This window comes from Drosophila innubila (genome assembly GCF_004354385.1).
Source record: "Drosophila innubila isolate TH190305 chromosome 2L unlocalized genomic scaffold, UK_Dinn_1.0 4_B_2L, whole genome shotgun sequence".
Lineage (NCBI taxonomy): Eukaryota > Metazoa > Arthropoda > Insecta > Diptera > Drosophilidae > Drosophila > Drosophila innubila.
Genome location: NW_022995372.1, coordinates 21,941,915 through 21,957,010, shown reverse-complemented (window position 1 = coordinate 21,957,010; position 15,096 = coordinate 21,941,915). Strand labels below are relative to the sequence as shown.

Genomic DNA, 15,096 nt, shown 5'->3' with positions numbered 1-15,096 from the left:
AGGCCAAAAGTGCCGCCGTCTTCTTTCGGCATTTTGTTTTCTTTAGTTTCCTTCCACATTTCTTCTCTGTTTATTCGTTTTTTCATCTTTTCGTTTGCTTTGAAACTTCCACAAGGATTTCTGTTATAATTCACGGTTCTTTTTTTTGAGCGTTCTTCGGAAATACGCATCATGACCATATTATATTAAATCCAAAGCAATCAGAAAATTTCAGCAGACTTGAAATTTATTCATCATTCCTTTAAGATATTTAATTTTAATTATTCAAATTAGTATTTATTGCGACAGTTTTCTGAGTTTCAATAAACTTTGAGACATTCAAACTAGGCATTGATACAGCAGAGTAAAGGCTTAGTCATAAGACATTTAAGGATTATAATATTTTCTAAACCCAGGCCTTGATCACTGTTGTCTCAAGTAATATTTTCATAAAAAATTATAAGCTACAGTTATGGGTTAGCATCCAAAATCGACTAACCTCTTGCTCTATTTTCCCATTAATTTTGTGACGCAAAACCTTTATCAAGCATATTCAATAAACTGAATCGAGAATCTACAAATGGGAAATGTGCTGGAAAATCGCAATCAACAACTGTCATGGTCAAACGGGCAAATAAATGACGCGTGACTGTTAGAGAGAGAGAGAGAGAGAGAGAGACTGACAAGATCAGCGTTGACTCGGAACGAGTGTCAGTCAGTTGCCAGACGCAGCAGGATAATGGCAAGGACACCAGAATTATCTGGAGGATGAGACAACGAGTAACCTCGAAACACTTTTGATAAATGCCTCATAAAATGAGCAATTATCACGTGCGGCGTTGAGGCAGCTGAGACAACTTGCAGGACAATTAAAAACCAAACAGAGACCGTCAATAAAATTATTTGTCAAAATGTCAGGACACAGCGGACACAGAGGGGTGGGCCGAATGGCTGCTGCAGAGAGGGGAGTGAACCCAAGGATGAGACTGAGTAACACAGAGACAGAGAAGAAGTGTCAACTTTGGTGGCAGTGAAATTAATGAGGACCATAAATCAAGGACAATGCCAGACTGCCTAGTTTTGCCAGTCTGACGTCCTGATGTCACGACGACTTGATGTCCTGATGTCCTGCCAGCCAGCCTGCCTCGTTTTCGTCCTTGATTGACCGCACACTCGCCGATTGTTGTCCTCGAGAGTACCAGAGTTTTCTCTACATTCCTTTGTGGCAAAAATTAGCAACGCCGTCAGGCAAATCAATAAACAGGCGACTCTCCAAGGATCATAAAATTTCTTGGCCATAAAACAGGACACGACGCTGCTTCAACATCGATAGATTTCCATGATATATAGACCATAATTTATGTGCTCTTTATCAACACAAACACGAAAAGCAACAGGGGACGGAAAGAGACAAAGACAGAGAATGCGAAAGCAAAAAAGAGAAGGAGATACGTTGTATTCCTTATGCTTCGCTATATCCTGTATGCACTGCCAAGCGCCAGTTGCTCTGGGGAACTGAGACGGAGACAGGGAAAGAGTGAGAGGGATGGAGGAAGAGGGAAGGAGGTCGACCGAGAACCTGCCTCGGTTGTTAAATTGTGAAGGTCGTAAACATTTTTATGTTTGCCCATAAATATTTGACACAGCTGAATGCGATTCTTGTACCAAAAAGGATATATGCATTTCTTTCTCTACAGGAATTGGTTGTTGTTTTTACTGATTTTTATGCGATGTTTCGAAATTCCCTTATGTATCTTATTATATTGTCATTCTGCACACGAAATAGCTTAAGTTCCATACATTACTTCCTTATAAACTATGGACTATTGTTCTGAGAGATAAGGAATTTTGTGGAGTTTCAATAAAGGTATAAATAACCAATGGGAATTGGTGTTTGTTGAAGGATTCATAATTCGTTATCCAAAAGGATCTACCTTCTTTGAGTGTGGAGCTTAAACACTACAGATAAGTGAAGTTAAGGTTAAGGATGTTTTTTATATACGTTACTTAAAAAATAAGTAAAAGAGTATATTGCGTTCGTTGAAATGTATTTATCAGGGAGAGTTAGGCATCTCCGACCCTATAAAGTATATATATTCTTGTGTGTCTGTCCGTCCGTCCGTCCGTCCGTCTGTCCGTCCGTCCGTCTGTCCGTCCGTCCGTCTGTCTGTCCGTTCGTCTGTCAGTCCATGTGAGCGCCTAGATCTCAGGGACTATAAGATGGATGGCGTTGGAACAGGTCAAGTTTGTCTTAAATTCTTGCCCCTTCTACCCCTGCAAATCGCAAAAAAACACCACATCCACAGTTTTTAAGATAATATGTTTTTGTTGTAGTCTACTTTATCTATTATTATTATCTATAATCTATCAAGTGTGGTTAAATGGAACTGCAGAAATAGCTTTTGAGTTTGTAAAGCAATTAAAGCTCCTAAAAGTATGCAATGGGTATCCTATTGTCGGTATCTCGACTATATCCTTTCCTAAATCTTAGGAATAAATAATATTTGTATTACGAAATTTTGTATATTTGTTTATAGAAAATCAAAAGATTTAAATTTTCAAATTGAAAAAAACTCTTCAAAATACAGAACTTACCTTTTTTCATATTATATGGACTTTTCCTAGAACTTATTGAACAATTTTTTGCTTCATCGGGATTGAACAAGTTATGCAAGTAATTCTTGTGATTAATCAGTCTGTAGTTTACTCTTAATAAATATTTGTTACCCTCTCAATAGTTTTCCCCCGACACAGTTGTTCGATTTTGTATGCAATTAATACTCAATACGAATGGCAATAAAATTTATATTGTCAATTTATCATTCAGATTGCTGCACGTGTCACATTTTTTACCCCCAAAAATATTTCATTGTTTATTGTTTTTTCGTTACTTTTTGCTCACTGTCAGCAACAATGCAACCATTAATTTGCTTTATTAATCTAGCCAGATTTGGCAGTACTATAAAGAGGGAAGAGGGATGGCAAAGAGAGGGTAGGGGTACCCGCTTCTTTTTTATACCGCCACCCGGCAAAGTAATTTTGCAAAAAAAATAGATATTCTAAAGAACCTTTTCGTATATTACCGTAAAATTTCAATGTCACCATTGTCCAGGGGCAATTTTTCATTGTGTGTGTGTGTGTGTGTTTTTCTGGTCGTTACTATTACGAGATAAATTGTTGTCGATAAATTATCGAGAGTCGGTTGAGACTCGAGTTCTGCCTACCTCCCTCCATTCATCATGGCGGTAGCTGAGCCGCCCAGGGGGCAATGCCGGATATGTATCCCTTTTTCAGAATTTTCGTTTTATTTTTTTTTTTTTTGTGATTGTTTGTTAGTGTGTCTCTGTGTGTGTGTTGTGTGTATTGCATACGCTTTACTGAATTTATTGCAGTTTGTTTTTCAATTTTATAAATGGCCCCGGATTTTGGGTTCTCTCCAAGTGAGTTATTATATCGCCAGCCAACATCAATCGATGCCAATTATTGTGCTATGAATGGTATAATCAAAGAGGGAGACTGAGATGAGGGTGTTGCTCGTATTCCAACAAATGTTTGTCATATCCAGGGTTTATTAAGTTGGCTTTATCGAGGAGCATCTCCCACGGAATATGCAGTACTCTTAGGGCTTTTTTTAAAGCCCTAACCGAAAAGAAGAGACTCTGAGGAGCCTGAGTTCAAGTGCCATCTCTTAAGTGTAGTGGTATTCGGATATTCCTGTACTCTTACTTATGTATATAGTACCTTCATATTGCCACAGATAATGTCAAATTTATTGCATTATTTTGCTCCGTTCGCTTTGCAGTTCTTTCTCTTGGCGTGTGCTAACATGCGTGTCCTTTCCCCTGCCCCCTGCTGCCCTTCTGTCCATATCTCTTGGTATACCCTTGCTTAACGTATTTCAGCTTTTGCAGGACAAAGGGACATTTACAGGGGTGCCACAGAAACCGAAACCAACCGAAGATCTCCCAAAAATGTTTGGAGATTTGGGAGATTTTCGGTTGGTTTCGTTTTCTGTGGCACTTTTGATAAAGTAATAAATACCATAATATTCTTCATCTGTTCAAGATAATAAATAAAATATTAGAATTGTATTTTTCAACATTATTATTATCTAAGTTAATTAAATATTTCTTCGTTTCTTTGTCTTAAGCAATATTTGATTTTTAATGGCAATCAAATAAAAATACGCATGTTCTGTTTATAATAATAAAAAAAATATATTATGCTAACTAGAAAATAATTATTTATTTTTTTTATTTAATTCATAATAGTGTAACTATCAAATATTTATTTAATTATATTTTCCCAAGCAACTTGACAGCAATATAAGAGTATTTAATAATCGACAGCCAAAAAGCTGTCTTTTTTTTACTTATTTGCTGTTGTTGTTGCTCTTGTTGTTGCTCTTGTTGTTGCTCTTGTGGTTATTGTTGCTCTTGTTGTTGTGCATAAATCAAAAGGTAAATGGCTGCATTTTTATGACTGCCCCATCGTCGTTTGCGTCGTCGTTCATCGTTTGCCTTTTGCGCTGCTTCGCTTTTATCACACAAACATTTCTGTGATAATAAATGCCATAAAAATGAAGAAATATGTGGTTAATTTTATGTGCTGCCTCCTTTTTATATTCTTCATATACATAAATGTTTTCGCGGCTACAAATTTTGCGCTTCTGCTCAACGTTTTTACATCCCTGCGTGTAATTTATAATATTTTGTGTTATTTATGTATACGACGCCGCCGCCCCCACCTCCGCCCCTGCATCCTCTCCCCATCCCCTCCCCAACCCAGGCAACCATCTTGTTTGCCGTTTGCGTTCGCTTTGCTAGTAAATAATTCACATGCATAAGAAAATTTATGACGCTGACAAAGTAGCCGTAAAAATATGAATTACTTACCTACTCGTACTCATACTCATACCCGTACTCATACCCGTACTCATAGTCTCTGTACGTACTTGTTTTGTCATTTAACGCAAATGGGGCAAACTAAAATAAATAATAAAATAAATAAATAAAAATTTAATGTGGCATTTGCCAACACTGCCAGCATTTTGTCCGCTTTGTTGGCCAACGCCAAAACCGCAAATTAAGTCTAAGCCGTATCGTAAAGCAGCACGCTCTAATCTAATAAATCCATCATTTTCCCCGAAGGTTGCGGTGCTCGGCCTTGGCCAGCTGCCTGCTGCAGGTACCGCTACCTGGGCTGGTACCACCTCGAATGGGTTTTTCCACCCCTAGCCAAGCATTGCTTAAATACCTTTAATCAGCACTTAACTATGAAATATCTAACTCCCTGCTTATCTGGACTATTTACACAGATTTTAATTTTCTCGAACAGCTGAATGTTTGGATTAAAATATGCTAATTACACCTTGAAAATATATATACTCAATCTAGGGTATGATTTAAAAAAAGATAGGAATAACTTCTGTTAATGGTAAATATTTGAATAATGTATTCAAAACTACATGCTACAAAAAATCCAAAAACAACGAAAAATCCATTATTGATATTCAGGAATTCAACTTGGATGCCAAAATATTCTTTGTGAGACTCGTCATCAATAATAATTTATGAAATGAAGTGTTAAGTAAATAAATTGACGTAAAATATAATTTAAATTTCTTTATTTATTGTAATTTTTGAATTGTGTTAGTTTAAATTTGAAGTAAATTGTTCGCAATCGATTTTTAAGATAATAATTTCATATAATTAAATCTGGCATTTAAGAAATACCCACCTTTTAATTGGTGAATTTTAGTGCAAACGATTTTTTATATACTAATTAAATATGGTGTAGTATACGATCCAACGTTAATTGGGACTTAAGTGTGAGTAAATTTCAAATGAAGCCATTACCGAGTTCTCAGTGTGATGTATTATTAAAAATGGATGAAATTAATCAACCATTTAACTATTTAAAAAAAACTGAGAAAAGTGCATTATGTGGCAACGCCAAACACATACCGAATACAATGCTGTCCATCTGCTTGTAGCGTGAAGATTAATTAAGCCACACAGATACAGATTCAGATGCAGACACAAACACAGATACGGATGCACACATGTGCAGATGCATAGAGACAAACGTCATACAACGATTACTAGATGACAAAACATGTGAAAAATTGTTTGGAACAACTTTGACACGACGACAAAACAACGATTTCCACTTAAACAACAAACAGAAGCTCTTGTGGAAAACAAACCGCAGAACAGAACCCAGAAGTTAATCGAAAAACGCTAAACAAAGGCAAAAGCAGAGACAGCGGCAGTGGCAGTGGCAGAGGCAGTGGCAGAGACAGTGGCAGCGACAGCGACAGTGGCAGAGGCAGTGGAAGAGCAATGAAGAGCGACAAACAAATTAATTTTTATATGACATTAAAACGAGCGAACCGAGGCGATAGCATAAAAAAGAAGAAGAAGAGTGGTTAAGTGTTGAGTGACTGAGAAACAAATCTCAGTGAAGACAATGCGACTGAGCGTAGAATCGCCTGGTGTTGACAGCTCACTAAGAGTGTGAGTGAGAGCCAAAAGAGAGTGAGAGAGAGTGGGAGGCGAGTGTCTCTGTGTGTGTGTGTGTGTGTGTGTGTGTGTGCGAGCTGCAGTAGCGCGTGACATATGTGTGAAGATAAAATTAATGTGCGCGTCAAAGGCGAACTTCCGCGGACAGCGCCAAAGCATACGAACTAAAAACAACTTAACCGAACGACGAATAACGAGTCAAGAGCGCCGCTCTCACGCTCAACTGTTGCTCTCGCTGCGAGTGTTGCCGTGTTGCAAAGAGCCAAAGAGAGTAAAATGCCCATGCAGCTGATTATAAGGAAAAAAAACCTGCTGGTTCAGTTTTTGGCTTCCATTGCATGGCGCATGCGATGTGATTGGGCAAAAAGTACGCCATATTTGAAAATTACACACAGTGCAGCTCGCTCACACAACACATGCGCCTCTGCTTCAACCAACGCGCTCAAATGCCATGCAGCGCTGCCGACCGGTTCTGAGCGCAAGAGCGACAGTGCGCTCAGAGAGCGGGAGAGAGCGCGAGCGCACACAGCTGAGCGTGTTTTACGCTTCACGCTGAGGCAAGTATCCGTCAGTTGCTGCCGTTGAATTCAGTTCGAGTTTAGCCTTCGATGCGTTCAGACGTGTTCGGAAAAAACTGAAACGGAAAGCAAAAAGTAAACTCTGTCTACAAGAAAAATAAATCAAATATACAGTCTATGTGTATATGTACGTTCGTCAAGTGCAAAGTGATTGAACAAGCCAAAAAGTGACCACTTGTCACAAATTCTGTGAACGCAAGAAAATTTCTTGAATTTTCAAGAAATTGAAACTAAAGTGTGAAAAATATCAAAAAATATTTCAAATAAAATACAACGCTCGGATTATCTGCCGTCGCATACTCTTTGGATTATTTCAAATCAACAACAAGTCTCGTCTAACTGCCAGACATTCTCTGTGGATTACCTCACAAAAAAAAAAATAAAAACATAAACAAATTCGAAAACAACAGCAACTACAACAACATGGTTGTACTCGAAGGCGGCGGTGGTGTTGTTACCATCGGCAATAACCAATATTTGCAACCGGATTACTTGGCGCCATTGCCCACAACGGTTAGTATTTAAATTTTGAAAAATGTTGAAGAAATTCGAAATAATATCGTTAGTAAAAATAATAGGGTTTAAATAATAAAAACAGAATGAAAACAGAAGAGAGCAACAAACACAAAATTGTTGAATGAAATTTAAATTGACAAGAAAATTATTTAAAATATGAAAAATGTATAATGCTCTTGTTAGTTGTTTATTTTTTATGTACAAATTTAAGTTAAATTAGTTGGTTCTTTAAAGAATTAAGTAGTAAAGAAAATCTTTTAAATATAATGTTTATTTATATCTGGAAATTTTAAATACAAGTTTTCAGCTATATTAAATTGTAGAGAATCGAGATTTAGTCAATTTAAAATTACTTAAATATTTTGAATGAGTTGCTTTAAAAATGTATAGACTTAAAAAATCTTAAAATGTAAAACAAACTAAACTAAATAAAATTCTTTACCCTCATTTTTCTCCCAAATTTCTTTAGATGGATGCCAAGAAGAGTCCATTGGCACTTTTGGCCCAGACCTGTTCACAGATTGGAGCCGATTCGTCGGCAGTGAAGCCACTTCTGGGCATGGATAAGAACAAAAAGTCGGGCACGTGTTCATCGTCGTCGACATCGTCGAGTTCCTCGAGCAGCGCCGAGATCTCAGCTGCCAAGTCGCCCCATCAAGCCAAATCTCCCAAGTCGAGCACGCCTATAATGACCACAACAACATCAACAGCAGCAGCAGCAACAGCAACAACAACAACAAACACAGGCAGCGAGATGAAATTGGCCTTTAAGCCATATGAGACCAATGTGCTCAGTCAACAGAACCAGAACAGTTTCAAGAGCAGCTCCAGCTACAGTCAAGAGGAACCACAACGTCCTAGCTCCAAGAATTCCTCAACCCAGGAGCGTGTTCCTTCGCGCAGCAAGTCCAATGCCACGCCCACCGATGGGGGACACATGAAGGCGGACGATGGCAGCCGGAAGACAGTCTCCCCAGCGGGCTCATCTCAACGAGGAGCGAGTCCCATTGTCCGCTCCGGAATGGAGGTGCTGAACAATGCCAACGGTACCGCCCAGCATCCCAAGGAGATGAGCAGCATGGCTGCGGCAGCGGCTGCGGCGGCAGCAGCTTATAAGGCCGCCGGACCCTACGGACTGAATCCCCTGTCGGCCCTGTGTTGTCCACCCGGCATGGAACAGCACGCGAATCCCGCATTCCGTCCGCCTTTTGCCGGCGGCTTCTCGCATCACCATGCGGCCATGTTGGCGGCCGCAGCGGCCAACGGCGGATATCCCGGAGCAGGAGCCGGTCCTGGGGCCGGACAGCCCAACCCGTACATCAGTTATCAGCGCATCAAGACGCCAGCTGGCGGCGAGGCCATCGTGCCCGTCTGCAAGGATCCCTATTGCCCCGGCTGCCCCTACTCCGCCCACACCCAGCAGATGCTGATGGGCGCCCCCTGCCCCGCCGGCTGCACCCAGTGCGAGCACCAGAAGTACGGCATGGCCATGGCCAGCGCCGGACTCCCCCCGGCCCATCCCTACTCGCAGGCAGCGGCTGCCGCAGCCGCCAATGCCGCCGCCGCCCGCTCCGCTCCCTACGTCTGCAGCTGGGTGGTGGGTGACGCCTATTGTGGCAAGCGCTTCCAGACCTCCGACGAGCTCTTCACCCATCTGCGCACGCACACCGGCAACCTGTCGGATCCCGCTGCCGCCGCCGCTGCCCTGGCCCAATCTCAGGCGCAGTCCCTGCTCGGCACCCTCTTCCCGCCGTCGGCTCTGCGTGCTGGCTACCCCACTCCGCCCCTGAGTCCCATGTCCGCGGCAGCAGCGGCCGCCCGCTATCATCCGTACGGAAAGCCGCCGGGCTCTCTCGCCGGAGCTCCGTCGCCCTTCGGTGCCGCTGGCGCCTTCAATCCCGCGGCGGCGGCTGCAGCGGCTGCTCTGGGTCCGTATTATTCGCCGTATGCCATGTACGGACAGCGAATGGGAGCGGCGCACCAGTAAGGGTGGGGGGAGGAGGAGAGGCTAGTGTTGGATACCAAATAGCAGTAGGGTAGTGTTGCAAAATGCTCGAAAGCGCAGAGAACAACAACAAATTTAAATGGAAATTGAAATTGATAAATTCATAAATTGAAAAATTTAAAATGAAAGAAAATTTAAAAATTACAAAAATTAATAATTAATGATGATAATGATGATTAGTAACGCTCTCAGCGGCGTTCGCTGTACTGTGATACTAAACTGTAGATTTGTCGAGCGCTAGTTACATTTAAGTTTCCAATAACAACAACAAGTCAGAAAAAATTATAATAATATTCATCAAAATAATCACAAGTCTTAGCAACAACAACAACAACCAGAAAATAATTACAACAACTACAAATAAAAATAGCTCAGTTTTCAATGTTTTCTTAATTTTAAAATAAACATAATTAATTGCGTTCTCAAAGTTCAACCAAAGTTTTTTGAAATGACTTTCAGTTCTCTCGCTATATAAATACATACATACACTTAAATACATAATGAAAATCGTCTGTTTATCAGGTTTTGTTTATATATTATATGCTGATGTTTAAGCATTGTTTTATTAACTCTAATTTGCCTAGATTTTAATTAGTCTTAATTATTACATAAATATATATAAATCTATATATAATATGCATACAGATTCAATAATGTTTTAAGTCAACTTATATGTAAAATTAATGCGTATAATTAAACTGTAATAACAACAATTAAGAAAACAAAACACAACAACAAAACAATATGCAAAGAATTAAAAATTAAAAATTGAACAAAACAACAAACACAAAATGCATTTCATATATTTAATTTATTGTGTGAAAATGCAAATGAATTTAAATTACAACATTTGCAAGGGATGCAACAACAACAACATTGAAAGACAACAATTATTAATAAAAAAAAAAGTGCGCAGTAAATAAATAAATATTTAAACGCAAATCAAATTCATGGGGACAACAAAAAATATACAATGAAAAGCAATTTTTCAAAATATATATAAAATCCAATTTGCTTTTATTTATTAAAAACATTCGTGGCCTGGGTTGACAACCGTCGGGAAGAGAAGACAGAAGAAGAGAAGAATGTTCTTTTTAAGCTGCAATTTAAGATTGTTGATGACTCCAAAATATCTTTCTGGAATCGGCATATTAATTATCGTGATTGATATTCATTTCTTATTGAAAGCGTCGATTTCTACAACAATTACTTTTGCTTGATTACAAATTCATGTTAATAAATTTGATTGATTGGGTCTTAGGCTCGTTATCCATATTATATTTATATAAGAGAGTGCAACAAATAGGTATTTAATGTCTTATCAGGCGTATTCTTTCCTATATTACATTTAAGTCCATGTAATACATAAGTAAATATAAAGCTTATCATTTGCAAAGGCATTTCGAAATAAGCCTCAGGGGGATTAAACCTTATCAGGGGAAGTATTTGCAGCTGACCTGAATACTTAATTATTTTTGAGACAACTAAAAATAATTGCTTAATCAGAAAAATGAATCTATTGTTTAGAAAATAAAAGACTTTTATGACATATGGTCTCAATCTTCTGCATTTATAATTTATAGAAAAAAAAAAATACGTTTAAATATAAAGTCCCTCTGTATAAAGTCCAAATATTCTAAAATTTTATTCTGGTTTTTTCACTTGGATTACGATTTCCATTTGGATGAATTGCGCTGTCGTCTGAATAAACATTCAGTAGTCATTATTCACGAATACTCGTAACTCTCGTCGAGCTGTCGAATTGAAAATGATCCGATTTTCATTTCAAAGTCAAATCAAAAACAGAATCTGAATTTGATGCTTTTTTCCAATTGTTTCGTATGCCGAATGCATAATTTCGAGTTTTTGCCTATAAAAATTTGAATTTCATGAGTGTGGAGGTGGGAACGAGGGAGGGGCAGGGAAGGGGGCTGGGTGTGGCATTTATCGAAGCGTTAATAAACTCTGGCGACAACCATAAAAAACACCCAAGCAGAAATTAAAAATCAATAAAATGAATTCATCAATTCAATTGCCATTCAAAAAGCAAAATCACAGATATTGTTGAAAAAAAAAAAAAAAATGCTCACTTCTACCCTGACAATGTGACAAAAGCAATCAACGGAACTCGGAGTCGGATCAGAACTGGCAATCGGGTGTACATATCTTTTAAGTAAATTAATTGTGACAACGTTCAATTGAATTGATTTGAAATTATCGCATTCAGCTGTCAAGCGTTCAACGAAAATCGCTTTTTTCTCAATTGTTTCAATTTTCATTTCCATTTCGATTTTATTTCGTTCTTATTTCGATTAGAAGCACATACAAAATCCAACCCCACTCAACCCATATTGTAATACCCATAGAACTGATAAATTGTTGAAAGAAACGCAATCAATTGAGGTTGAAGTAGAGAAGAGGATGACGAAGAACTTACACCAGTTATATGTGATAAAAAACGATAAAAAATTGTATGAATTAACTCTTTTTCATAGGCAATAATCGTATAGTAATTCCATAATATACAGCTTTTTAGATAATTATTAAGTTTATTTAATTTAACTTGAAATTAATAATATCTCAGATCAGGCTTTTCTGTTCGATTTTGAAACAAATATATAAAATTGTTGACGTTTAAAATTCGAATTAATTAAGAAATTTGCATTAGATAAGCGTATGCAAATGTTCATCTAAGTATTTTTTCAATTTAATTTATAACATATTCAGTTTAATAATTCCATAATTCACTTAGTTTATTACTTAAAGAGCATATAGTGTTCGCCTTTAAAAACATGACGCAAATATGAAACGTTTTGATTAATATTAATAATATTTTTATTTCCCCATTTCTGTTGAAAGATCTGAAAAATTTCTGATCGTTTTTTATTGTTTGTTGTGTGTGTATGGCGCTTGTCTTTAATTTGTTATTTTCTGTTTTCTGTTGTGTTCCAAATTGAATTTATTTACATGCATCATATTTCTTTTGTTGTGTTGTTTTGTCCATGTTAAACAATTTGTTTTGTTGTCAACACTCATGACCAGCAGCAGCAACAACAGCAACAACAGACAACATGGCAACTTTTTGTTATAAATAGATTTTGCTTCGCTTTGGTAACGGCTCATGTGGAGTCGTCTATCAGTATGTTGAGCAGGGAGAGCAAAGAGTGGAGACTACTCACTTGTTCGCTCCAAGCATGCCCCTCTCTCGCTCTCACTGTCTCTCAGTCACCATGTCTTGCACTTCTTTTGAGTTGTCTTTCTTGTTTGCTGCACGTCTTGTGATCTCTCTTGGCTCGCTCTTCAAATGCGCTGCTTGGCTGCATCAGATTAACTGGCTCGTTGGTCTAGGGGTATGATTTCCGCTTAGGGTGCGGGAGGTCCCGGGTTCAAATCCCGGACGAGCCCAAGTAAATTACATTTTTTTTTAAAGATATTTTAAATATTTTATAGAATGTTTATTGAAAAGTTTAAAATAATAAGATTATTTTTTCTCAATATTTATGCATTATTTTTTTTTTTAGTTTTCAACCTGTGATTTGTGAATTTTCTTGGTGTGTTCCCATCATTATTTATTTGAACAAAATAGATAATCTTTTCGCATTGAATCAGAGATCTCTGATTCAGCAATTCATAATCGTGAATAAAAATAAATCTCTGCAAAGCGTGACCAAATTTATGAAGCGTTTTTTAGGCTTGGCAATTTAATAAAGTCTTGTGATTCAAGTATATCGTCATTGGGGGAAAGTGTAATCCCCATTGCCTGGCGAGTGCTTTATGATCGCCATGAAATTAACTCTAATCAATGGTTGTGATTTCGAAAATATTTTCTAAACTTTATGTCTGGGGCATTAGGGGCATTATTTATAGCACCTTAACACTGACAAGTCATATATGCGCTGATACTTCTGGCTATATGGTCATAAAAATCGCTTTATTGGCCCGCTCGCATATAGATGGTATGATTAAACTACGCGAAGAACTGACCATAATTTATAATCATAACATGACTGACGGAATTGAGCACGACGATTACATACCCTGAAAGAGAGAATAATAAGATTCATTGAGATGAATTTAGTGATATTTTAAACTTTTAAACTATCTTAAATTTTTCATTGCACAAAGTCTTAAGAGTTTATGGATTTGTTTTTCCATATATGTCTATATCTTACAATAGTCTATCATTCGTTCATCTTTTATTAAAAATAGAGCATGCCTTGAACAGGCCATAGAAAATTTTGTTTTGTTTTTAATCAGAATTTTAGTATATGATTCAATTCGGTCTATTATGATCATATAAAGCGTGGCAAACGATTGTACTCATAAAACTTTATTGTTGACAATTTGGTGCTGTGATTTTTGTTTAGCACAATGACAAGTTGACATCTAAGATCTGATGATTTATTTGCGGACTGCCTGATGATTTATGAGGTGTCGTTTTAGATTAGCGAATGACTCTTTGGGTTTGCATTCCTCCTTATATAAGTGATAAGCCAGAGCTCGTTGAATCTTTTCAAATATTTGCCTAGCTACAGACTAGACTAGAAATACTATACCCTGTAAGTATAGTATGCAAACTTGTTGCATGTTATGACTTCCCATTCACCCCAAGTGAAAAAAGGGAGGAGCAGCTGCCCCTATGCGATCCCTTGGGCTTGTCACCATAAATTACACAGCAGCTGACTGATGTCAGCGTAGTCGTCGCAGCTAATTAACAGTTTTGTTATAAATTACACCAAAGTCATTACAATTTTCGTGTTTTTCGCCCTCCTGCAGAAGGAGCGTCAATCATGCGTTAACGGACAGAGATGTGACATCTAGGGGCGTTCACAAAGCGACTTGTGACTCTCTAGATACATTTGTAACTTCTGGGTAGCCCGCTGTCAACTCCTTGATAATTTTTCTTTGAATTTCTGTGAATTTTCCGTCTTTTTCTTGTCTTTTCTTAGCACGTTACACCCCCGCTGTGCCCCGAGATGATGTTAATGTTGTGACATTGTTGCTCTTGTATTTCTTTTAATATTTATGGCTTCCTCGTGTCATTTTCATAATGTAGCGTTTGACACTTTCCCTTTTGGCTCCTATTATCTAACATTATATACTGCATACTTGAAGCATGTTGCTTTTATTATTGTTATTATTAATTTCTGCCTTTTCGAATGACATTTTTCGTTGTCGACTGTCAACAGGCACTTGCCCAACATTTATTTTATTTTTCCCCCAATAATCTGGATGACAGCTACAATGTTGCTGTTGAGCTGTTGGCCAAGTCACACGGAAAAAGAGGTCAATTCGAAGTTGACTTTTATCCATATCAATCGAGTATCTCGCAGATATCGTAAGCCAGCTAAATTATGGCAAGGAAATGGGGAATAAAATACGATACGATACGAGTATCTATATTTATATGTATCAAAGTATATATATTAAGTTGAATTTATGGCCCTGCAAGGCCAGCAATATAAATACTTCAACTGCTGTGATTATTACTACG

The 15,096-nt window shown here is 37.9% G+C and overlaps 1 protein-coding gene and 1 non-coding gene across 2 annotated transcripts; both read left to right on the top strand.

Annotated features, from left to right (window-relative positions):
- Window positions 1–7,007: 7,007 nt before the first annotated feature.
- LOC117781406 (zinc finger protein Noc) lies at window positions 7,008–10,340 on the top strand. The gene is made up of 2 exons (XM_034618158.1): window positions 7,008–7,594; window positions 8,067–10,340. Exons 1-2 carry the CDS (start codon window positions 7,505–7,507, stop codon window positions 9,582–9,584), a joined length of 1,608 nt encoding a protein of 535 aa, XP_034474049.1. The 5' UTR covers window positions 7,008–7,504; the 3' UTR covers window positions 9,585–10,340.
- Window positions 10,341–12,935: 2,595 nt separating this feature from the next.
- Window positions 12,936–13,007, top strand: Trnap-agg. Its single transcript has one exon. It is a non-coding gene; the product is annotated as a tRNA-Pro (tRNA).
- The last annotated feature ends 2,089 nt before the right edge of the window (window positions 13,008–15,096 follow it).